At 38.2% G+C, this 26,698-nt stretch overlaps 1 protein-coding gene across 3 annotated transcripts; it reads right to left on the reverse strand.

Moving 5' to 3' along the window:
- Positions 1-3,159: 3,159 nt before the first annotated feature.
- CTH (cystathionine gamma-lyase) lies at positions 3,160-26,484 on the reverse strand. Of its 3 annotated transcripts, none has more exons than XM_060142540.1 (12): positions 26,165-26,484; positions 22,641-22,722; positions 20,962-21,057; positions 18,362-18,471; positions 16,157-16,288; positions 12,950-13,007; positions 12,430-12,507; positions 10,698-10,850; positions 9,274-9,395; positions 7,205-7,257; positions 4,048-4,186; positions 3,160-3,735 (listed from the first exon to the last, which is right to left on the reverse strand). In XM_060142540.1, exons 1-12 carry the CDS (start codon positions 26,330-26,332, stop codon positions 3,709-3,711), a joined length of 1,218 nt encoding a protein of 405 aa, XP_059998523.1. In that variant the 5' UTR covers positions 26,333-26,484; the 3' UTR covers positions 3,160-3,708. The 3 variants fall into 3 exon arrangements, 2 of the variants coding, with proteins under 2 accessions (XP_059998523.1, XP_059998522.1); XR_009539263.1 differs by lacking the exon at positions 3,160-3,735 and adding an exon at positions 4,718-4,815 and having other exon boundaries at positions 4,075-4,186; XM_060142539.1 differs by lacking the exon at positions 3,160-3,735 and having other exon boundaries at positions 3,934-4,186.
- Between the last annotated feature and the right edge of the window lie 214 nt (positions 26,485-26,698).

A 26,698-nucleotide genomic window follows, 5' to 3' on the forward strand; every position in this document is an offset into this window, starting at 1 on the left:
CCTGCACACCACAACGAAGAGTAGCCCGCACTCGCCACAACTAGAGAAAGCCTGCAGGCAGCAACGAAGACCCAATGCAGCCAAAATTAGATAAATAAATTATTTAAAAAAATTTTTTTTCTAAGTTTGTAGTTCTGTTATGAAGCAAATGGAATCAGGGTTTCTTTTGCTGTGGAGATGAAAATTCTTTTTTTTAATACTTACTTGTCTTTGGATAATTACTCAGAGAAGTTTTCTTATTTTTACTAATAAGACTTTTGTTATCCCTTGACGACTTTGGTTTAATCGTGTTTGCATATTTCTTATTTCTTTTGATATTGGCCTCCTAAGAGAGGTTTCTTATGAAGCACTTGTGTTACCTTTTGCGTTTTTCTAAAGTGCATTACAAGCTTTATTTCCTTTTTCCTGAAACTTTCTTTAGGTCTACTTAAGTAATTAAGTGATCATATTATATTTACAAAAATACAGGGTGTTAGATTTCTGTTTTGTGTAAAATCAGTTTGTAGTTCCCAACTGTTTCCTGGCTCCTCTGTGGAATTCAGGTCATTTAAGGCTATGCTGTTGTTAAATAGGATGTCAATTTTTTTTTTTAATTCCAGATTTCATTGTTACTTTCTTATTTACCCCTCACATCTCAGAGCTAGTAGTCTTTGGCACAATATTCCAAAATAAAGGACCACTTTATGCACCTTACCTATAATAGAACTCACTAAAAAACTAAAAGAAAATGTACAAGGTAGGACTGAATTTTGACTAATGTGCCTTATAAAGCAACTCAGTGAAAAATAGTGTGCTGGAAGCCTGACCTCATCTAACCTGATCAGTATGTGGCTGTCCGGTTATGTTACCCTCTACAAAGCTAGATGTATTATGAAGTGGGAAGGGGTGCGGTGCAGTGTTTAAACACTGAATCATCATCTCGGTGTGAACTATGTTAATGGAGACATACTTGCAGATAACCAAAAGTGTAGATAAGCTTCTTAAACCCTAATAAACAAAACGGTGCCTTCTCAGGCAATAAGGGAAATTGCCTAGAACATGGTTGTGACAGTTAATTTTATCCACAAACTTGGCTGAGCTATAATGCCAACTGTTTGGTCAAATAAATACTCGTCCAGATGTTGCTGTGAAGATATTTTTTAGATGTGATTAACATTTAAATCAGTAGCCTTTGAGTAAAGGAGACTAGTCCCTAAAAGGTGGGTAGGCCTCACTCAATCAGTTGAAGGCTAAGCAATTCTGTTTCAAAAACAGCAACACAGAAAACTTGTCTGAGATTCCAGTTTGCTGGCCTGCCCTGCAGATTTTGGTCTCAAGACCGCAGTAACTCTTAGGTGAATCTCCAGCCTGCCCCACACATTTCAGACTTACCAGCCCCCCACCATCACATGATCCAATTCCTTGAAATAAATTTCTTTCAGTCTCTCTCTTCACACACACACACACACACACACACACACACACACTATTGGTTCTGTTTCTCTGGAGAATTCTGACTAATAAAATGGTAGTTACTTGCTGCTCACCAGAAGCTCAGGCAATGGATAGACCATATATAAAAATAGACCTTTGACCTACCATCTGCAGCAAGCTCCCCAGAAAACCAACTCCTTATCTACAATAAATAACCCAGGAAGCCAGCTGCTATAAGTCAGATGTGTAGGAAATTTGATTACTGCCTCTAGTGACAATCCGGGAAGCTAAACAGTAACTTCTGTAATAATCAGCCCCAAATGGTTAGGACTTGATTAATAACTGACAACTTCCTTAATTTTTGTCCCTGCTTTTGACTGAGGACCAAACCTAGAAAACCAAATATGCTCCCCTACCCAATCACACAGGATCCCCACTTCAAGTCAACCTGCCCACCGCTTCCCTAGGCCAACAGCCTCTAATCGGGGCATACTTGAAGACTTCTCTTTTTACACTACAAAGCTTTTTCATTCTTCTGTCTGCCTTTGTTTTTCTTAGCTTTTTTTTTTTTTTTAACATTTATGACAGTGATTTAATGTTATTCATTTAAAAGTCATCTAACAGTTTTAAATTTGGAAATTTTTGTTTCTCATCCACATTAACAGGCATTAAAATTTCTGCAATTCCTATGCTCTGCCTTCCTTTGAGTCTGCCAAAAAACAAGTGACAGTAGCTGACTCCCTTGTAAGCTTAGAATAAATAGCCTTTTCTTTTCTTATTCAAATGGTCATTTGTTTATCCCTACAGCCTTAAGGTACAGAAATGGCAAGAAATCAAGTCTTCCAGAAACCACAGTGGGATATAACCAGCCTCAAAATGCTGCTACCGGGCTTCCCTGGAGGCGCAGTGGTTGAGAGTCCGCCTGCCGATGCAGGGGACACGGGTTCGTGCCCCGGTCCGGGAAGATTCCACATGCCGCGGAGCGGCTGGGCCCGTGAGCCATGGCCGCTGAGCCTGCGCGTCCGGAGCCTGTGCTCCGCAACGGGAGAGGCCACAACAGTGAGAGGCCCGCGTACGGGGAAAAAAAAAAAAAAAAAAATGCTGCTACCTACAGAGACAGAATTTCCAGGGTCCCTACACATAATTCAGAAATGCACAATACATAAGAATATGTATTTGTATGTATTCTCCTCCTACCCAGCACTATTATTAATCGAGTTCAATGATAGGCTCCCCCGCCCCAGCCATGCCCTTGGGCATGCAGGATCTTAGTTCCCCAAACAGGGATCAAACCATGCCCCCTGAAATGGAAGCATGGAGTCTTAACCACTGGACCACCAGGGAAGTCCCAATGATAGGATTTTTTAAAACTGAAACAAATGGTGATAGCAAATGTGACTGAAAGTCTTTAGTACAAACAATTTAAAAAATCCAATTATTTTGACTTACGACATAGTGACAATAACTTGCTGATTATGCTTCTAGCTATGAAAGTATTTCTTCCTTTAGCCTCAACAAATTTACTATTTCAGATGAAAATATAAGAAGTAATATTTCTCTATAAAAGTGGCTTTTGACCTGCCCCGTACAGATTTTATAACTAACGTGCAAACACTAAGATTTGATCATGATAATTACACAATTGAATTTATAAAAATTAAGAAGCTGAGACCTCTAAGAGTTGGGAATTAAAAGGGCCCAGGAATACAATTTAATGCCACATAGTACAGAAATATCACAATGGGATACATTTGATAATTAGATTTATTTTTTAAAAAAATAGTAAGTACAACCTTAAATCAGTAAAATTTCACAGACTTTTCAGATATTTGATTTTTGGCTTATGGTAATTAAGTGTAAACCATTGCTTTGAGTGCAATTTTCAACAATATACAAAATCACCCTTGATTTAAGAACATTCATTTAATAATTTAAATTCCTCAGAAAACATGAAAAATGAAATGCCATTATATTGTAAACATGATCACTATAAATCTTAAGCTTGAAAAAAAGAACACAATCCCCAATAGCAGCACAAATCTCACCTCCTTCAGAGGCAAATGTATATCCAAATTAACAAAAAGATCTTAACAGAATTGACTTGTCGATTACAATATGGGAAAGAGGAAACTTTTTAACAGGAATGATACCAGGAAGATTACAGTTGTGAAAGGTAATAAAGTCCCTTAAAATTTTCACTTGAAAACTCTGCAAAGGCTCATTAATGGTCCATTCAATTATTCAGAAGTTTTGATCTTTTTGCAGGAAGCAACCTCTAATAGCAGTTCTGGAATGCTAGTTGTGACTTGCATTTGGAGAGTGCTGTATTAACAGTGCACAAGAAAAATATATTAAACCTTCAGGCAAAGACTTCACCTCCTCCAAGAATTCTTTTCTGAAGACTACATTCTTTTAAATCTGCATTTCGACTGATTTCCCTATACATTTATACACCCTGTATATTGTAATAAGAAAAGAGAAAACGTTTACAGTCCACTCTATAAACATAGTGAGGCCACTCTATAAACATAGTGACCCGCCGCTCCCAAGATTAAGCATGTGCGCGCACGCGCGCGCACACACACACACACACACACACACACACACACACACACACACTAAAATAAAACTTACTGCTGCCTTCAAAGCTTGATCTAGATCATCCAGTAGGTCTTGTTTATCCTCTAAGCCCACAGAGAGTCGAATCAGTGTGTCACTAATTCCAAGGACTTCTCTGTCGCTCTTAGGCACTGAAGCATGGGTCATGATTGCCCTGAAAGAAAGAACGAGCAAAATTTTGATCACTATATTGTAGCAGGGGATGCATGTTTCTATCTCATAAATTGCAACTATTTTCAAAATTTTTCTACTCTAAATATCAAATGCTTCATACACCTACAATGTTTCGCAGGCAAAAAATTAAGGAATTGTGCAAATTATCATTTCTAGTCATGATTTTAAATGAACACAAAGATCTTTTATTGTTTTCATACCATCAGTAAGGTATACTCAATCGGACACTGAAGGTGCCAGTCAAACACCCCCATGCAGGAGGGGAAGACATAGCCTCCAGTGTGTGGATTTTAACACCAACCTGAATGAGGCCTTGGCCAGAAGTCATACACCCCATGACCAACCAGCTGCACTTATAAGAGACCTCTTGGATCAAGAGCTGGTCAGAATTAATTCCATCTGGATCAAAGGATCAATCCAGAACTGGACCTTCTGAGGCAGATCAGGGAAAGACAACCTACGATCACTGGTAGCAATCACTAAGCATTAGGAATTAATTCCAACACATAACTCATGACACAGAGGCCTCAGAGGATGTTCAAGATCACGTAGCAACTCATCGTCATCGTCAGCATGGGTAAGGGTAGAGCACCTACTATGGTTCAGGCTCTATAGTAAGAATTGGGAAACCAAGAAGAATGAGATATTTTCTTTAGGTAACAAAGCAGGAGCTAAAGACTATGACAATTCACAAAACAGAACAGTCTACAGCAAATACCAAACAAGTATGGACAATAAGAACTGCCGGAGATCAGAGGAGGGAGAATCTCTGCGGGCTGAGGCATCACAGAGGGGAGGCTTATATAGTCTTAGGGAGCGCTTAGATGTACACTGCCCCCAACATTCCACCATCCCCTTCCACCACCAGCAGAAGGAATCACTTTCTCCTATCCACTTCAGGCCCATGGAAAGAAAATCTGAGTTGTGTCCAAAGTAAATGAATATCTTCTTTGATCACTCTAATGAAGTTTTACATGCAAACATCCTCCTTAAAATGTTCTGCCTTTTTAGGCTCTTAATTCCTTAAAAGAGAGGGAATGTGTAGAAATAAGAACTTAGGCTTCTGGGACCAATAGACTTGGGTATGATTCTCAGCCCCTCCACATACTGGCTGTGTTGGGCTTGTAAAAGTTACCTGTCCTCAGTCAATTTCCTTATCTCAGTACACTGTTATCCACGTTTTAAAATCGAGAAAACTGAAACTGAGAGTGGATAAGTAAGTTTTCTAAGGTCACCAAGTTAACACACGTTGTTAGGCTGGGAGACCAACCCAGTACATGTTGGCTCAGCTTCCTCCCCGCTGACTGCAATGCTGCACGGTTGCAGCATTGTTGGGAGACACAGAATGAGGGTGATAAAACAGACAAGCTCTGACCTAAATTTATTCTTCCACTGGCACTGGGGTTAGCGCCTAGCTGGAGCTCCTGAGGGCCAAGCAACTTTAAACCACATCCCTAAATAAATCAAGCGAGGTCTACTTTTAAGAGAGCCTTAAAGTAATATACATTGCATTACTACGAAAAATAAACCAATTTCATATGCTGAGTGTGCCCTCTTGTGCATCCAGACTTATTAGCAAGCATTTTCCTGAAAGACTAACAAAAACCTGTATGGCTTATCTTAATTATTTGAATCATTATTTGGGCTTCATTTTTTTTTTTTTTTAAAGATTATGAAATTGCCTGACTCTCCGCATGAACTATAAACTACTAAACCAGGGCAGGAAATGTGCCTAAATTTTAGTAATCCCTGACATTCCTCTGCACATAGTTATTTCAGAAATGTTCATGAAGGGCTTCCCTGGTGGCGCAGTGGTTGAGAGTCCGCCTGCCAATGCAGGGGACGCGGGTTCGTGCCCCGGTCCGGGAAGATCCCACATGCCGCGGAGCCTGCGCGTCTGGAGCCTGTGCTCCGCAGCGGGAGAGGCCACAGCGGTGGGAGGCCCGCGTACCGCAAAAAAAAAAAAAAAAAGAAAAAAAAAAGAAATGTTCATGAAAATTAAAACATAGAAATATACCATGCATTTAATACAGTTGAAAATTAATAGGTAATGATATTGATTTATCCCTGTAATAATTATAATATATGGTCATAGAAACGTAAAAAGAAAAACAGGATGTAGCTCAGGAATGCTTGCTGGGACAGATAATCATTAAATAATAATCATTATTTTAATTATTAATACTATTTTATGGATGAAAAGACTGAAGCACAAAGGTTAAGTGATTGATGTTCTCAAATCCAGATCAAGGCTGCTTTAAACTCTCCGCTCACAGTTTCTGACGCAAAGCCTCAAGAGTGAAGTTGCTAACATATTCCTGTGTGACATTTGATTCATCAGCAAAACTTTCTGAACCATTGTTTCCTTGTCTGTAATATAAGCTTTTGGACTCCCTGATCTTAGGCTGTTTTGTGTTCTATTATCCTCTGGTGCTTTGATAAAATTAGATGAATTGGTTGGGTCAGTTAATGAAGGGTCAGGAATACAGTTGAATTTTGGGTTTATGTCACAGATGACACAGAGCCATTTACCCCACAGAAAACAGAAAACAAACAGACTTGATGGTAACTAGCAGGGCTCTCCTCTGATAAATAAGAGTATGGAGGATTTTTTTTTATCAGAAACACATTCTCAATTTCCCCTGGAGTCTTAAAATCAGCCCTTCTGGTACAAAGTCTCCAACCTCCCTTCCAGAGCAGAGTGGAGTAGAACAAGTGGCCCTGGTTCGGAGGTCAGAGAATTACCGCTGGAATCTCCTTCAGGCAAATAGGAAAAAAGCAAAATTTGGGAGGACGCAGCTTACTGTTTAGTAGCCCCCATTAGATTTTTATCAGGGTCTCCATTCTATGGAGTTAGAGTCCATTCCAACTAGATAGTGCCATGCTGCTCTTATTGCTAAATATCTTGAATGATCCCCGATTTTATCCTACTCCTTTTCCAAACAATCATTACAGCTGAAATCAAAGTTAAAATACTGAGAAAAACAGAAATACTTACGGAAGCTCAGCAAGACTTTCATATCCTCCTAAGCTCTCAGCCAGCGTAAATAGCTGTGGCAAAGAAAATATTAATATAGATCTTCTACTAAAATAAAAATACTAAAATCTAAAAATAAATGTTGTTGATAAAATGGCCTCGGGACGGGGGATGGAAAATGGTGCAATTATGAATAAACTACAAATTGGATAAAAACTTGGAGAAAAAATCAGAATAAAATCCATAACAATGATTTCACCAGACTAAATTAATTAATTAATTTATTTTACTTATTTTGGCTGCATTGGGTTTTTGTTGCTGCGCCCGGGCTTTCTCTAGCTGCGCCGAGCGGGAGCTACTCTTCATTGCAGTGCACAGGCTTCTCATCGTGGTGGCTTCTCTTGCTGTGGAGCACGGGCTCTAGACACATGGGCTTCAGTAGTTGTGGCTCGCGGGCTCTAGAGCACAGGCTTAGTAGTTGTGGCGCACGGCCTTAGTTGCTCCACGGCATGTGGTATCTTCCCAGCCTAGGGCTCAAACCTGTGTCCCCTGCATTGGCAGGCAGATTCTTAACCACTGCGCCACCAGGGACGCCCCAATTAGACATATTATGTGTTAATTTTTAAAACATTAAAAGTTGATCGGTGGGCTTCCCTGGTGGCGCAGTGGTTGAGAGTCCGCCTGCCGATGCAGGGGACACGGGTTCGTGCCCCGGTCCGGGAGGATCCCACATGCCGCAGAGCGACTGGGTCCGTGAGCCATGGCCACAGAGCCTGCGCGTCCAGAGCCTGTGCTCAGCAACGGGAGAGGTCCCAACAGTGAGAGGCCCGCGTACCACAAAAAAAAAAAAAAAAAAAGTTGATCGGTACTTCCCTGGTGGCACAGTGGTTAAGACTCCACGCTCCCAATGCAGGGGGCCCAGGTTCGATCCCTGGCCGGGGAACTAGATCCCACATGCATGCCACAACTAAGAGTTCATGTGCCACAACTAAGGAGATGGTGAGCCGCAACTAAGGAGCCCACATGCTGCAACTAAGGAGCAGACAAAGATCAACTAAGGAGCCCTTGAGCTGCAAAGAAGGAGCCCGCCTGCCACAACTAATAAAAGGAGCCCACATGCCGCAACTAAGGAGCCAATGAGGCACAACTAAGGAGCCCTTCAGCTGCAACTAAGACCCAGCACAATAACATGAGCTCTAAAACCTCAGAATTATTACACTTGAGACATAGCTCTGTGGTTAACCTTTAAATAAAAATCTCTAAATGTCTATCAAGTTATACAAACTTACTCATTAATATGTATCACTCACTAAATTAATACATCTATTTAACCCCTTCCTAGGGAAGAAGGGAAAAAAACTTGGTTGTTGTATTTAGTGTTATAGTGTCATAGAATTTCACAACATGTTAAAAATTCTTCTCACAACTGTGTTAAATCAAATGTGCACTACTATATTTCTGATTTTAGAAGTGGACAAATTTTAGAACCAATAGAACTTTGACTAATCCAGAAGCATCCTTTTCTTTAGATCTGTAGTATTTAAAACTCAGTCTTAAATACATTACTGCATGAGCTCAAAGTATGGAGTTACACAGGTCTCTCTCCCAGGGCCCCTGAGAGCCTTCTGCCTCTGTGAACATTAGGCAAAGGCCTCCCTTCCGTCACTCCAGGCAGATGCAACCTGGGTGGTGCAGGGTTTAGAAAGCCATTCCTAGGCTGGATTTCAGAACAGTCTTTCGTCATTGCAGTGACCACACACTACTGCGGTTTCATATAATACTTCATTTGAAAAGACGGTTCACTTTAAATTTAAAAACCAATGGATTAGAACATTCTGTCTCTCTCAAATGGACGGCAGTGTGCAGAGTTAAATAAGTTAAGTAAGCAGATTCATATATCTGCTACTGCATCACTCTTGTTTCAAGTGATTTTCCAACCCAAAGCATTTCATGACAAAGAGGCTTGTGGGTGTGAACTCCAGGTACAACAACATTAATATGAGTCAGGTGGAAGTGAGAAATAATGACTATAATAATGTTATAAGAAGGTCTTAATGTCTACAGTTTAAAAAACTAGTTTGAAAGTTTACCTTTAGGTTCTTGAGGAAAGTCTCAGCATGTTGAAGAGAGCCCTTGATATAAAAGGTGATCATCCCTGGGCAACCTGTGCACTGACGCTTTGCCAGCTCATGCTGAGGATGAGAGGGCAGTCCTGTAGTCATAAGGTATAACGAATGTCTTATTTTAGAGTCAAACATGTAATTTCAGAACAACAACAAAATCACCATTTGCTTAAGTCAACTGCAAATAAGCCTAATAATGAGCTTTATGCCATGTTGACATCTGACCTCTTGTTCTGGTCCCTGTCTATCTCTCTAGCTTCATTTTGACCTATCTTTTCTGGTCTCTCCTTGCTCTAGCCATGCCAGCTTTCTTTACACCAGTGGCATCACACTCTTTTTCATCTTGGGACTTTTACATATGCTGTCCCTTTAACCTGGAACATTCTCTCCACTGACTGCCCCCTTCCCTCTGTTAATTATATCCTCTGTAATTTTTTTGCTTAATGTCTGTCTTATCCACCAGACTAACTCCATGAGGAGAAAGCTATTTCTTTTATTAATAATTGGATCCTAGTTCCGAGTGCAAGGCCTGGCCCATGGTTGGCTTTAATAAACACTTATGGAAAAAATCTGAAATGTCTTGTCCATGACCTTTTAACAAATGCTACCCACTCCTCAGGGCACAGCCCAAAACTTTTCTCCCTTCCTCCATTCAAAATGCACACCAGTCAACAGCTCTATACCTAGTGTACATATTAGGGCATTTAATCTCATACGTATTTCTGCCTTGCCTTATCTAAATTCCTTAAGGGCAGGGATCAAGCCTAATTCTCCTTTACACCCAAGACTACATGGATGCACACCTCAAAAGGGTTTAAAAGAACTATTTACTTAAGACGACCAGACCACAATTAAAAAGTCTGGTAAAATAAATCCAAAGAGTAACATGTAAGTCTGCTAACTCACATGAGCATTTCTAGATGTTGTAAAGGTGAAGAAATTCCAAAAAAATGTAATAGAATTTCGGGGGAGTTTTGGTACCAAGTATCAAGTCTCAGTCTATATGAGATAAAAGTTAGAGCTAATGCGGAATATCAGACTGATAAGATTACCAGCAAATTACTGGAAAGTACAAGGTTGCAATCCTGGAACAGGTATACACAAACCTTCAAGCTAAAGACAGGAACATCAAATATGTAAGATTAATTTTTTAACATCCAAGCAACCACTAGACTATAGACAACACTAGGCCAGAGATCATGTCCATCTTCTTTACCATCAGACCCACCAAAAAGCCTGACACACAGACACACAAAAAGCTCAATAAGTGAACAACATAAAAATACATGAAAGCACCTAACTTACAAACAAATGTTACATAAACAGGATGCATAGGATGACACTTAAAATCCTAGTGTAAGCATATGTGCTTAGAAAGCAGATTAACATACCAGGATAAATAACCTTTTCTACCCAAGGATTCGACTCCAAAAACTGAGCAACTGCCATTCCATTTTCGAAATGCTTCTCCATGCGGATTTGTAGAGTCTTCAGACCTCGATTGCAGAGGTAACAGTCAATAGGAGATGGAACTGCTCCAAGAGCTGCAAAATGAACATGTCCTGGATTAGTCTGAAGGTGAGGAGGCACCCAGAAAATCCTCTCACTGCTCTTTTTCATTATAGTGACTCTGAGAAGTTAGCTACAAAGCCCAATGTTTGAGTTTTAGTGGGAAAAATTAATATATCAAATTAGAAACATGAGAATGAAGCATAAAACATGCTTAGTGAAATGGGCTTTAAAATGAGAGGGGAGGGCTTCCCTGGTGGCACAGTGGTTAAGAATCCACCTGCCAATGCAGAGGACACGGGTTCGAGCCCTGGTCTGGGAAGATCCCACATGCCGTGGAGCAACTAAGCCCGTGAGCCACAACTACTGAGCCGGAGTGCCACAACTACTGAAGCCCACGTGCCTAGAACCCGTGCTCTGCAACAAGAGAAGCCACTGCAATTAGAAGTCCACGCACCGCTACAAAGCGTAGCCCCTGCTCACCGCAACTAGAGAAAGCCCACGCGCAGCAACTAAGAGCCAACGCAGCCAAAAATAAATAAATAAATTTATTTTTAAAAAAATGAGAGGGAAAATGAATTATCCTGAAAATTAAGTACAAATACAATGATATGAACTTTTCAAATATGAGCATCAAGTCTTTTCTATGATTTTAATGAAAGGACATAGTTTAATCTTGTATTTCTTTGACAGAGTATTATAATACACAGAGAAAATAGCAGTTCAGCTCCTATTATTTCTGAGTGTTCTACCAATATTCTATTTAGCTTTTGTCTAAAGCAGCCTGTGATTTCCCATGCCTCCAGGATACGTGCCTCAGTCCTTTTTTTTTTTTTTTGTAAATGAAAGGAATTTATCAAGCAATAAATTTTGGTTTCCTTCCTCAGTGCCCCCTTTTGCTACCCAACATGTATTCCCTGGAAGGGGATTTTTATTCCTAATTATGTTTGTATCTTATCTTTCTGTCAAATCACAGTGGTTAAATCAAGTCTCTTCCAATAAACCCTTCTCCATACCTGAGATAAGAAAACAATCTAAACAGAAAACAGACGTTTAGACACCTGTTGAAAAATATAAGTTTATATGTTAAGTGCCATTTAAAAGTTATCATCATTTCAGATATAAAAGGTATAGTATAAGAAAGCCATCATTCCAAATGTTTAAAAAAAGAGACAAAAGAATCCATTAAGTCATAAAACTAAAAATTCACTTGAGGGACTTCCTTGGTGGTCCAGTGGTTAAGACTCCACACTTCCAATGCAAGGAGCGCGGGTTTGATCCCTGGTCGGGGAACTAAGATCCTACGTGATGCTCGGTGGGACAGAAAAAAACAAAAATTTACTTGAGCTTTACCAAATTATGATCAAAATTAACATGGCTTTGAAAAATAACAAAACGTATCTCTTGGTCATGTTGTAAAGCCCTATTATGTTATAACTGTATTTTTATAACCCAATTTCTCTTTCCTCTAAAAAATCAGAATTTTTCCCACTATTTCTCATTTCTTCCTAAATTAGTGGAATGCTATCACTTCACAGCACTTAGTGGAAATACAAATATCAAATGTAGTCACTTTGAGAGCATTAGGGGAAATTTGGGTTTTTTAATACTTACAATTTTGCAAGAATCGGAGCCTATCATGAAGCCTCTCAGAATTAAGTGACACTAAGCCCATCACAACATCACTGTGGCCTAAAAAAAACAAAACAAAACCAAAAAACTTTAAATTAAAAACAACATATGTTTATTCCTCAGCTTATAATTTCTAAAATGTGACTTTCACTTGAAAAAACTCTGGGAAAAATCGCTATAGAGTCAGTTTAAATAAACTTTAGCAAAAGCTATACCTTAAACAATAAAATTAAAATCATGTAAAAATTAAATGTTTCTTTTTAAGCTATCAGCAGGATAAAAATATAACATTTATAGTAAATTTTAATCCTCTGCTGTTAAATCATGAGCATAGTTTTGTCTGCTATAAATGAAGTCCTATATTTAATCAAAGTATTTTCTTACTTTCTACATGAGTCACAGAGAAAACCTGAATAATAGAAGTAAAGGGATAAAAGGATAAAGTCTTATGCTACTTTCATCTATTGATGGAAAAGAACATTCTAAGTGAAGACTGTCTTACCATTCATATATTTTGTTGCTGAATACATACAAATATCAGCTCCCAGAGCCAAAGGCCGCTGAAAAGAATAAAAGGTTTTTATTCCAGATGGGAAATCACTTGAAAATATGCTTCATTGCCTGCCTATTTATTATTGTAAATTCCATTCCTATTCTAACTTTTAAAAATACGCACATCTTAAAATTTCCAGGAACTCTGGTATTATCTTTCCCTTTCCTCCCTCACACCAAATAAAAATACAAAGTATTAGAACCAGTATTAAATCCAAAGGCACAAATTTTCTGGAAATAGCAGATAAACTCAGGTCAACAGGTCTTCTGAACTTGTTTCTTTACAGCAGTTGCTGACTAGCCCCTAAATTTATTACCTTTAGCAGAGATGTTGGCATTTTATGACTCAGTAAACACGGAATAGTTGACACATTTAGCAATTGTTCTGTCAAGTAAGTATAAAAGTGATTTGCTTAGGTTTTTAATCATTAAAACCTTACAATGTATGCTGTGGTTATTTATTGATTTGCCATGATCTTGACTCTTAATTACTCTTTTATTATACTAGTTTTGTCAAGTGTAAAATCACTTATAAGGAAATTTGTTTAGATTGTTTTCCCTCACTGAACTTTCCTGCAAAGTAATTCTTTAGTCTTAGATGTCTTTGTTTACGGTGAAAATTAAACTAATAATCAACTTATTCACTAAATAATGTAATATCAACATCTTTCCATTTAAATTTCCTTTAAAATAAAGTGTGTGTATGCGTGTGTGTGTGCGTACGTGCGCGCGCGCATGTGTGTGTGTGTGTGTTTAACCTCCCTAGCTGGGGGCTATGGGACTTTTCATTTAGGGTTTCAAAAATATAACATTTTAAGTGTGGTATTCCTCAAAGCACTCTCTATATATGTGTTTGCTCATCTCTAAAGTGATGAGTCAAACTAGATGTTGTGTGAGGCCTCTTCCAGTGCTAACATTCTGTAAACTCTATGGTAAAAAGGAAAAATTAAAACCAATAACTAACAACTGTTGATGCCATTATGCTCCAAGAATCATGAGTTACTTTACATAACCCAGTGAAGCACTTTACATAACCCAGTGAAGCATTGTTCAAAATACTTTATCTAACTCAATGAAATCAGTATGTTTATGACTAATTGTACAGATGGGGAAAAGGGACTAAGAAAAATAAAATAGATCACTCAGATTTAAAAAATTGGTAGAGACAGGACTCAGACTACCGGAATTCAGAGGTTCTACGTGGAAACTTTACGCTTGTATGTCCATTTTGCCTTTTGTGAGACTTATAAAAGATCAGGAAGACAAAAGACAGGAAAGACAGAACATACCCACTTTTCATGAGTGTAAAATAATGAGAGGATCTTTTCAGAAGATTTGCTTTGTGGAACCAAATGTGGTTCCACATTTGGTTTGTGGTTGCCTAGGGACACTGTGATTCTGATTAATTCAACTGGAATGAATCCAGACTGAAATGAAGCAAATTGCAGTCCCTGGCATGAGGAATATGATGTGGGCTTCAGAAAGGTGGAAAAACTGGACCTATTTTAGTGACAATAGGAGAAAAAGGGCCAGGCCTGATGAGTAACCTGGGCAGGCCCAGCTAAAATGATTCATGCGATCTCTTTGGGAATATACAGGACTCATGATGACTCAGCTAGAGCAATCCTATGCTATAATAACTGCCCTACTGTAAGTGGTAGATGGGGTAAGGAGTTGGGATAAAGACTCCAAGAGTGAAAATCACCTGGGACAAATAGATGATGCCAGGAGATTTTCACTTGGAAACAGACTGCCTTACTTGATATAAGAATCAGCTGGGGCTTCCCTGGTGGCACAGTGGTTGAGAGTCCGCCTGCCGATGCAGGGGGCACGGGTTCGTGCCCTGGTCCGGGAAGATCCCACATGCCATGGAGCGGCTGGGCCCGTGAGCCATGGCCGCTGAGCCTGCGCGTCCAGAGCCTGTGCTCCGCGACGGGAGAGGCCACAACAGTGAGAGGCCCGCGTACCAAAAAAAAAAAAAAAGAATCAGCTGAAGCCATATCATGAGCCAAAGGTAGATGACACATGAAGCCATCTAAACACATTGTAGCCAGGAAATGTGTTTCAGGAAAGGAAGGTAAAACATGGTAGTGCCTTCCGAATAAAATGGAGTAAGGTGAAGAACAGCTTTGTGCAGACTCCTAGGGAGTCAGCCAACTTCAGGGACCCAGAACAGAAGCAGGGAATATAAACAATTGAGCTTGTAAACATGTGCCTAATTGAAGAGTTGGAGAAAATGAGCTCGGGTTTCAGGAGCTCTGCAGAATAAAGGTGAAATACAGGAGGTGTAATAAGAATGGCCACAGGATACAGACAAAAAGGAAATAGCAGGGAGATGGTAACTCCTAATAAAGAAAGGAAACAGAGTTAGGTTACCCAGAGGAAAGAAAAGGAGAACGTGTGGGGAAAAGCCAGACAACCAGTCAATTATAGAGAGATCCCAAGATGATCTACCAAAAGGAGCAAAGCAGAAAAGAAGAATCTGGAAAAATGTACAAGAAAAGAAAGAAAGGAATTGCGGATGAATGGGAGGGTTTGAGTGGGGAAGAGATGTATGTAGAGGACAGGCAGGAAAAGAGATAGTCTAAAAGGAGCATTGTAAAGGAGCTGTACTCACAGATACAAGGTGAAACATGGAGTAGAAATTCATGATACAAATAAGGTAAAGATATAGAGGGCAGGGCATGGTCTTCGAAGCACTGAGGGAAGACAAACTAGAAAGAGGGAAGACAAATGGAGAAATAATGTGTGATGTACACTGAGATGTCATTGAGTATAGCTTTTCTCTTCCTTTTATTTGAAAAGTTAGCCAGGTTTAAATATATATAAAATAATATAACTGACCTGGAACCAAAACATAAACATTGAAACCCCTACTATGTGTAAGGCACTGACATATACAATCATATAATACGGCCAGGTCTTCAGAGAGTTTACACAGAGAACTTAAAAGCTTTAATTAAGACAACATTTAAAACACACAAAGTCCCACACAACATATTAACGTAGTGTTGAAAAGATATTAACTAATGGTAGGAAAGATCCAATTTTAATTCTTTGTCTAATCAATAATTATAAGCAGATTTCATGTAATTTAATGTAAACAAGTCCTTCCTCTCCTAATTACAGGTACCTGTGTAGTCTACTAATCATTTACCTGGAAATATGCCGACATAAAAGTGTTATCCACGACCAAAATAATGTCTCCATGTTTATGGACAGTATGTGCACAGGCTTCAATGTCAATCATCTTCAAGATAGGGTTTGTGGGAGTTTCAATCCAAACAAGCTAAAACAATTCAGTAAATGACAATAGTTTGTAAAAACACACTGCCAAACCTCTATCTCATATACTGTAACCATCTGGGAGGCTACATTGGAAGACCATAGATAATGAAGTTTAAAGGTTTGAATCTGAATCCCAGCCCCATGAATTTCTAAGAAGTCATCATAGGTAAGTAACTAACCCTCTACGTTCTTCCAATTTTTTATCTATACAATAGGATTGATAATATTTACCTTATACAGTTGTTGTAAGGCTCAAATGAGATAGTGTACATATAAGCAGAAAAGCATTCAAGTTAATTATTGTAATTATTTTCCATTAAAAAGAGGATGAATTCCAAAGGGATAGTTCAATGTCTGGGAATTTTGTTCTCAAAGATAAATAACATAGGTTGTCTAAGTTTACATTCTGGAATTTTCAGTAAAGAGAACTATCTCTATGACGCCAAAAATATCCTGAATAGTAACTTAACGCCAGATGCACTAGAACCTACAAAATAAGTCCCCAGAACTTGAAGAAGAGAATGGGTTTTAGAGTGAGGAAGAAAAGTGACACACACAACAGAAAACCTGGCCACAGCTCACTTAAGAGACAGTATCATATTTATCTGTCTATTCAAAAACCAAGCACAATCCAGGCACATCATGGATGTTTGATAGTTATAGAAAAGACCAAAGAAAAGAATTCTGTTTGTTAAACAAGCTGCCACTGTATTGATTGACATTATCTACAGCTTTCTTTTTAAAAGGATTAATGGTTCTTTTTCTATGTAAATGGACAAGTGGTCTGGTTTAACTCTCTTCCTACTCTAGAGTTTTACTGTAGAAAAGACATGGTAGTTAAAATAATGCCTATTCTACAAGAACAGAATTATTTAAGAACATATAAAATTTTATTTCTGGGTAAGGATTTATTATTCTCATTCATAATAAAAATTAATTAAAATAAAAGTAAGTAAATAAATACAAAATAGATTTTACGTAGACTTAAAAAATCTACTTCAAATGATGAGGCAGACATTTCAGGGGGGAAAATGTATTATTTCAAGTTGGTAAAGAGGCACTATATAAAGTTCTATCGACAAGAATTAATATACACACAATATGCTTTCCTCCCTTAGAAAGACTCAAACCAGCTATTTTAATAAGAATCTTTTCTCCCAAGCAAGAAAACAAACAAAAAACAACAACAACAACAAAAAAAACAAGTTCCTTTAAAAACAAGCCTTAATCACTCAAGCTCACCCTGGTGTTAATCTTCAAAGTAACTTGTGTGAGAAAAGTTTTTCATTTTTTAGCATTCACTGCAACATAATCTTGAGTACAATTCAAACCTTTTAATCATTAGCAAAAAGTTGGAAAAGGCTGATACTTATAAAAGGCACTGGTCCTTCTTTTCCCCATGCAGAATTTCAATGAAGTCCCAAGAAAGAATATCACATATGCCATTCATTCCAGCACAAAACACCTTCCGGTGGCATACAAGCTTCCCAGGATGGAAGCTAAAGACTGCTTGTGGCTCATTCTCTGTTTCTATCATTTTGCTGAAGTATCCCTTAGAACCCTTAAAACTATGCTTAGGGTTTGGGGGCTTCCTTACAAACTTCCTTTTCTGTAACCCAAACTCTGTGGTGACTTTTGTTACCAATACTAGCTTGGTAATGCAGTTAAGAATTGTCTGCTTTTGCTAACAAATTTTTTAACAGTCATCATGTATTGGGTACTGTAATAAGCATTTCATACGCCTTATCTCATTTAGTTCACACAATCACCTTTCAATAAGGCAGGTACAATTGTCCCCATTTTGCAAATGAAAAAAAATGAGACTTTGGTTAAATAATTTGCCCATGATAATACACCAACCATGATACAGAATTAGAATTTGAATCCCAATACAGAATGCACGCACCTAACCATTATGCTATACTACACAGAAGTCAGACCTATCCTAATCTTGATGGTTTCCAATGGCTTCCAGTAAAATTTGTTATTCAGATTTAAATTATTTCCTCAAGCAAACAGAAATGATGAAAACAAAACATCACAAGGAAAACAAACAAACTGAAAACTGAGTTACCTTGGTTTCTGGAGTAATAGCTGCCTCTAACAATTTGGTTTTTGAACAATCAACAAAAGAAATCTTTAATCCAAATTCAGTTGCCACCTGCCTGAAGTACCTGTTTGTACCTGAGGCAGAAGAGAATCAGATAAAATGAAAAGAAAACTGTATTAGGAAATATTAATTCCTTAAAAGTATAAACACTTAAAAAATATAAGGAAGTGTCAATCACCAATAAAGAAACAACTAAAAGCAATTCTACTTTGTTTGAATAGTTTGACCTTCTCATATACTAAAGAATATAAGGCTTAAATTTTAAACTAAAAATCAGAGTCAAATAAAATACACTTGATACCCACACCAAGTTGTGTGAAGCAGAAAATGTTTCTTAAAATATACAATCTCTACTCTTCAAACATGAAGTGGCATGCTTCCTGAAATATCAATATCTTTCTAAAACAATTCCTTCCTACTACTCAAATCTAAAATAAATGAACTGGGACTTCCCTGGTGGTCCAGTGGTTAAGACCCCAGGCTCCTAATACAGGGGGCCCAGGTTCGATCACTGGTCAAAGAACTAGATCCCACATGCCACAACTAAGACCCAGCGCCACTAAATAAATAAATAAATAAATAAATAAAATTAAAAAAAATAAATGAATCAATGCCAATGAAATATTCAAAATAAAATTTCAAACTGATTATACTTTGGTAAGAGAAAAGAATTGGTTTTTATCCTTTGTTCTTTCTCAATCTTTTTGTTATGCAGTTCTGAAAGCTTTAGTAGACAAATGAGACAATGTAAATCAAACTACTAGAGTTTTACAGTGAAAGAAGATAAATCATTCAACTTAGAATGGCTTCTTTTAAAAATACGGTTCTGGATTTGATGTATATATATGCAAATTTAAAGAAAAATTTGCTGTTATTGATAGTGAACCAAAAAAGAAAAAAAAAATTATCATCAAAGATATACTGGAGGGACTTCCCTGGTGGTGCAGTGGTTGAGAGTCCGCCTGCTGATGCAGGGGACACGGGTTCATGCCCCAGTCTGGGAGGATACCATATGCCGCAGAGTGGCTGGGTCCGTGAGCCATGGCTGCTGGGCCTGCGTGTCCGGAGCCTGTGCTCCACAACGGAAGAGGCCACAACAGTGAGAGGGCTGTGTACCACAAAAAAAAAAAAAAAAAAGATATACAGGAGGGACTTCCCTGGTGGTGCAGTGGTTAAGAATCTGCCTGCCAATGCAGGGGACAAGGGTTTGATTCCTGGTCCGGGAAGATCCCACATGCTGTGGAGAAACTAAGCCCATGCGCCGCAACTACTGAGCCTGTGCTCTAGAGCCTGCGTGCTTCAGCTACTGAAGCCTGTGCACCTAGAGCCCGTGCTCCGCAACAAGAAGCCACGGCAGTGAGAAGCCCGCGCACAGCAACAGAGAATAGCCCCTGCTCTCCTCAACTAGAGAAAGCCCATAGGCAGCAACGAAGACCCAATGCAGCCAATAAATAAATAAATACATTTATTTTTTAAAAAAAGATATACTGGACTTTTGGTAGACTGATCCTAGGTAATATAAGAGAAAAAGAATGTAAAGAATTGTTAAAAAATCAACAGCAATTTTCAAGATTTTGTACCTATGTTTACCAAAAGGTTTTTATAATACATTATAATAGTAATGAAAAATTTGATTTTTCTATAATTTCAATTCATCAGACTATCATAGGGTACTATGATAAAATATAAAGCATTTTGCAAATTTCTGAGAGGGATAAAATGATTACTAAGAGTAAGTCTCTTCCTTCAAAGAACTTACAGATTTAACTTTTTGTTCAAATAGGAGATAGATAAAATGATAATAATATTCCATAAATCACATTTTAATTATTTGGAAGCATTTGGTATATATGTATAATATACTTACAAAATTTTTTGCTGTTGTTTTGAACACAAAAATCAGTCTTACTTAAAGGTAAGGGCAACTTGTCTTCCTTACCTTCCCACTTACCACTTTATATAACTAGCATTTAAACAATTTGGAATGAAAGTTCTTAAATTTGTATCCATGGATAGGTTTCAAGGGGTAAGGGTCCTTGGAGAGGAGCCTTATCGTTTTAAAATTAAAATGATAAACGTTGGGTATAGTCTTAAGTGCATTTTTTGGAAAGAGGTCTATAGCTTTCAACAGCTTTTCAGAAGCTTCCCTAAAAAAAAAAACGCAGGGGGTGGGGTGGTTAAGGGTTGGGTAGAGTTAAGCCCTTTGAGAATGACTTGGGTTATAGACCATCTTCACTGGAGGTAAAAATTTTTAATTACACTAGAACACTCTCTCTTTAAACACTATCTTCTCTAGAGTAGAATATATCTGGGATAAGCTCATTCCAGCTGCTTAAATAAAATTATTATTAAACAATCTCTCTTATAAGCAAGTTCTGGAGCATAGACCCTAAGTGTTTATGCTCCTCCTTTATCAAGTGTGAACCAGCATAGAGTTGTTCATCATATTTTGAAAAGATAATCAATAGTCAATAATCCTGGTAGCACTGTTAATATAATTCAGGACCCATTTTATTGTCTTTCAAATATCAGCTGAAACAACATGAATGAGAGAGGTCACCTACCTCCATACACATCATCCATACAAATAATTTGGTCTCCTGCTTTTAAGAGATGGGTAACAGTCACAGTGGCTGCTAAACCTGAAGCAAAGGCCAAACCTAAGGTAAAAACCAAGTTAGAGTAAACCAAAATGTCAGAACTATAGGTTAAAAACACCTACAGTATTTAGTTGCATTACTTTATATCCCTCTCTCTGTTGACTGAAAGACAACCGTCACTACTGAGTCACCAGAAATCCCCTGATTAATACCATTACAAAATCCCCCTTTCTATTTCAAAAATAAAATATCTTTAAAATAAAAATACTTAATTCTGCTTTGGTTATAACATTTCTCTGAAAAGCTTCAAAGAAATAATTCTTTACAAAATTCGGAGACAAAAGACCAATTGCCAATTAAATTACACTTTAAAAGTATCAAACTCTAAAGAAATTTCAAACTTGAGGAACAGAGCTAAGATATGATTCATCCATTAACTATATGGATATGCAGTTGAGAAAATATTTTAACAAAACTCACAATCAGACCTGATAAATTTAATAAATTTTATTTTTTTTAATTTTTTAATGTGGATTCTCTTTAAACACATGTGATCCTGAATCTCATATTGAACAAAAATAGTGAAACTGAATAATAAAAAAATAACTGGCATTGTACACATTAAACACTGTAAAGAAAAATATCCTGATAAAATATCAGTGTATCACCTTGATGATAAAAATCACTTGTGACCAGTAGATGGGATATCCAATTAACTTGGAAAATGTAATTTTTGCAAAGTTTTTTCAGAAAAGTTGAGGTTGACATTGCAGTTCTCTACTAAGCAGATCTGTGGTCCAACAATGAATTCATACAGAAAGCTAACCTTTAAATCCCATTCAAAACAACCGTGTTTTCTGGAGCCCACCTGAAAAATGTGTCTGGCATATGAACCCTCAGCCTTTATAATTTCTGTGGGAAATAATATTCCCCACACATTACTAAATTTAAGAAATTTAGTGTTTAAAAAACTCCCCCTCTCACCCAAAACAAAAGAAACTCCCCCAATCCCAAACAAACACCAAAGCTCATATTAACATTTCTGATTCCTACACTCTTGCTGTGAGAAAACTCCTAAGACTCTCCTTTTTTAAATTCACGATTCTGCCCTCATTTAGTATCATTTGTATAGAAAGTACAAAGATGATTTAACAGCCGTCCACTCCCTTCACGGAAGAAATTCAAGTTTTGAGGAGTTAATCCCTAATCTCCCAAAGCACAGTATCAAGGGTACCTGGCTATTGCAAATGTTCCTTGGTGCTACTCTCAGGCACAAAATAGCAGGTAAATGAACCAGAGTATAAGAAAGCTTATATTCTCATAGGTGGTATTATAAAACTTAGTTAATTTGTATCTATTTATACTGACAGCTTCAGACGAAGAGTACCTTTACATGAATTCTAAGTGGCAAATTCTGCCATTTTGCCTCTCTTCGTATTTATTTTCACCTTATAATTACACATATACATATGAAGTCAGCTGTGGGACCTCAAGCAAATAATTCAATGTCATAAAAAAATAAGAGTTTTGAACTAGCTAATCCTTATTTCTTTCCAATTCTACATTCTGTACCTCTGTAATTTTTTCTATACAAATAAGAATGGATTCTAGATTTTACAAACTTTGAAATGAAAATCACTTACTGTACTTAGCCCCATCCAGTGCTGCCACTGCTTTTTCCAAGCAATTCCTGGTGGGATTTCCAGAACGGCTGTACTCAAAACCCTGAAGGAAAGAAGTTAGAGTTCATCCTAAGAGATTTAAATTTATTATCAGGGTCTTAACATAGACATTTCCTCAACTACAGGTCCATCCTGCCATGTCTTTCTGTTATTTATCTATTACATGTCTTGCCATTAGACAGAAGCATCACTGTTGTGGCCGTAGTGGTATGGAGAGACCCTGAAGTCAGCCAAACTGGGTTAGAATTCTGTGTCTGCCACTTACGAGCTACATGACAATAGGTTAGTTACTTAATATTTCCCAGAGTCAATCTCCATACCTTTAAAATGGGAATAAAATACAGATATCTACTTCATAAAATTGATGTGAAGATAAAATGAGATAAGTTCTCTGCATGATGCCTGGCATGTGCTAACCACTCGATAAATGGTGGTTTTTATGTTACAGTCACCTCTACCCATTAATCTAGGGATATTAGGAAACAGGAACCACCTGAACCAACAGAGTAAACCTATTTCTAACCTGCACTTCATTTCCTAAAAAATAAGTGTTGTGAGCTCTGTTTAGCATCCAACAGGAAGCTATGAACAGATCTTACAAATGCTCGAAGTTCAGATCTTAGCTCTACAAAAGCAACTCAAAAAAGAGAGTAATTCTCGGCAAAACAGCTCTATACAACCCCTTTTTAAATTTTGCATTATATTCCTTTTACATGTATGACACTATACTACCTGAATTCATCCAGTCATTTTATTTGATTTATTTAGTTTTATTGAGGTATAGTTGATGTACAATATTACATAAGTTTCATGTGTACAGCATAATGATTCACAATTTTTAGAGGTTATATTCCATTTGTAGTCATTATAAAATATTGGCTATATTCCCTGTGCCGTACTATATATTCTTGTAGCTTATTTATTTCATATAGTAGTTTGTACCTCTTAATCCCCTACCTTAACCTCCCTCCCCCCTTCCCTCTCCCCACTAGTAACCACTAGTTTGTTCTCTATATCTGTGAGTCTGTTTTTTTGTTGTTGTTGTTATATTCACTAGTTACTTTTATTTCTTAGATTCCACATATAAGTGATATCATACAGTATTTGTCAGTCTCTGTCTGTATCCAGTCATTTTATTTAATCCTCACAATCTGCTCTAAAGAAAGTAAAGCCAAATGTTACAGGGAATGTCAGTGCCAGAATTCAAAGCCAGGACTTAAACACTCACTAAAAATCCTATACATACTTTTCTCCTCCTGCCCCACATGGCACATAACAAAACACAACCACTCTTTCCACCTGTTTCTGATTCAGGAGCTCCCAGTATTAGAGATAGATATAGATGTGGCTATAGATATAGATATTTAAGTTTTGTTGCCTTTTTTGTCTCCTTGTTTTTGACAAACTGAGTAGACATTTTATAGGGCTCCAGGATATCCTCATTACTGGCCACCATCACCTCCTTGATGTGACCTGCAGCTGTACTCCAGACAGAAAAAAAAGTTTAGATTCATGTGGCTATTGCCATGGAAAGGTAGTCCATGTCTCCCTAAATATTCACTGCAGAGATTTAACTTTGTGGTTGGGGAGGGGGGTGGGGGGAGAAGCATATTTCAGTGCCAATTCTCACTCTCATTCATTCAATGACTTTCCAAATGAAAGTGGGGAATTAGATGCTTCTCATTCAGCTCCTCAAATTCTCTTTAGTGCTCTTAACTGACATTTTAAAGATATTAAGAGGAGTTTGTGGATTTTACCACCCCTGCTGGCTCTCTGAAAACATTTAATTGTTAATATCACAGCTAAATTATTAACTTTTGTACTAAATGCTAAAGCTTGGGCAGCTACACATTCACAAAGCCCTACACAAGGAAGAAACTTGGAAGACAGGTTGTGTACACAATTTGATTACAAAATATAGTAGCTAGAAGTATCATAAACCAGTTGTAGAAATGCCCTTAGAACTCTACTTCACAAAACAAAGGGCCACGTCTAAAAGAATTTTCCTCAACTTATATAACATAACACACTAAAGAGGTGTTTTAAGTATAATCAAGGTTTTGGATCTACAAAGTGTATTCAATTACAGTTGACACTTGAACAACTCCCGGGTTAGGGCACCGACCCCCTGCTCAGTGGAAAATCCATGTACAACTTATAGTCAGCCCTCCATATCCGAGATTCCTCCATATCTGTGGTTTATGTCCCCAGATTCAACCAACTGCAGATTATTCAGCACTGTAGTATTTACTATTGAAAAACATCAACATATAAGTGGACCTGCACAGTTCAAACCCCTGTTGTTCAAGGGTCAACTGTAATTTCTTCTGGACCTCAGCAACTTTTAAATACTCCAAGATCCGCCACTTATGCTACCAAAAAAGGAAAAGCTATGTAATGAACACAGGCCTATCTCATCTATGACTCTGGGTAGGTTCCTTTTCTATAAAAAGTACATAATACCTGTCTTGCTCTCTAACCTGGTTGTTGTCCAGATCAAACAGAAAAAGTGCAAATATGAACACCATGAAATAGCAAACTACTGAGAAGTTATAATGTACAATGCAGCTTAACATACATATCAACAACTTATGTGGTAGGTACTATTATTAACCCATTTACACAGGATCAACCTGAGGCTTAAGATAAGTCAAGTAACTTGCTCAAGACCAACTGGCTAAAAAGAGGTGGTGTCAGAATTCAAACCTATGTCCTCTGACTACATGATTTAAACTCTTAATTACTAAACCACAATGATGCAATGGGTTAGATTATTGCTAGCATTACTGTAGTATAGCACAGGATAGACTAATGCCCAAGAGCGGGTGGGGTTCCAGAGCAGCACTGCATTGGAATCCCGGCTCTACTGCTTACTAGCCATGTGGCCTTTGCATTGATACTTATCCCCAAACCTCAGGTTTTTCATGAGGGAAATAAGAACCTAGTTCATACTAGAATTGCTGTAAGGATTATCTGAGGCAATATATGTAATACACATGATAGAATGTAACTATGAATCTGGCTCAATGGCTATTAATAACTACTGGAATAATATTGGGAGTTAATAGCTACTGGGAATAATCTTGATTCCAGGTGAGTTATGAGACTCTTAATTTTTTTCTTAGTTGACTCCTTACTATATCTTTACAATTTTTGTTGCTAAAGGTAACTTAAGGAAGTTATGACACTCAGTTTTGAACTGCAAATTTGCCAAAATCACATGAATATCAGTCCAAATCTATAGGGCATGTTGGACAAACTGTTCCTTCCAGTCCTGCTTATCAAAAGAAATGCTTATCAAAAGAAATATGATCATTGAACCATTCAATACAAAGCTTTATTACAAGGAGGTTTACAGGTGTAGCAAACATCATTCCTGATATACACAAATTAAACCTCACAAATTACTTGCGTGCCTTCTTAATTTATAAGCCATCTCTCTTTTACCGCCCAACACTGGACCGCCCCAGACAGACCCAGCTCACCAAGTGCCGGCCAGGAGCCCCTTGCTTGAACGTGGTGGACAGTGAGATGGGAGGCACTACAGCGTGGGAAGTCCATTGCTCTGGTTCCTGGCCCACATGGATGGCCTGCGTAGCGAAATGTTGGAACCTAGGCAGGAAACCGTGTGGGGAGGCGTCTTTTTCCTGCATGCTGATCTGCGAAGGAAGGTGAGAGTTAAAGGGCAAGGAAGATAAAACTGTGAAACTGGTGAGTCGGGGCTTGAAAAAGACACCGAAGAATTAGGCGAAAGAGAGGTAAAGGTATGCCCAGCAGGGTGACCAGCGGCGAGCGCACAAAAGCCGGACTGTAGCTGAGACTCTATTAGCGGGCCGGGAGCTTTGCTTCACCTCGGGGCGGAACCACCGCGACCCAATGAGCGCAGGCCCCTACGCGGTCCCTGCTCCTCATTGGCCGGCAGCGGAGGCGTCGCCCGGAGCGTCGCCGCCAACCCTCCGGCACAGGACTTGGAGCGAAGCCGGGGTCCCTGGGCCCCTTGGTTGGTCCCTGCTGGTGAA

The sequence above is a fragment of the Lagenorhynchus albirostris genome, chromosome 2 (assembly GCF_949774975.1).
Source record: "Lagenorhynchus albirostris chromosome 2, mLagAlb1.1, whole genome shotgun sequence".
Lineage (NCBI taxonomy): Eukaryota > Metazoa > Chordata > Mammalia > Artiodactyla > Delphinidae > Lagenorhynchus > Lagenorhynchus albirostris.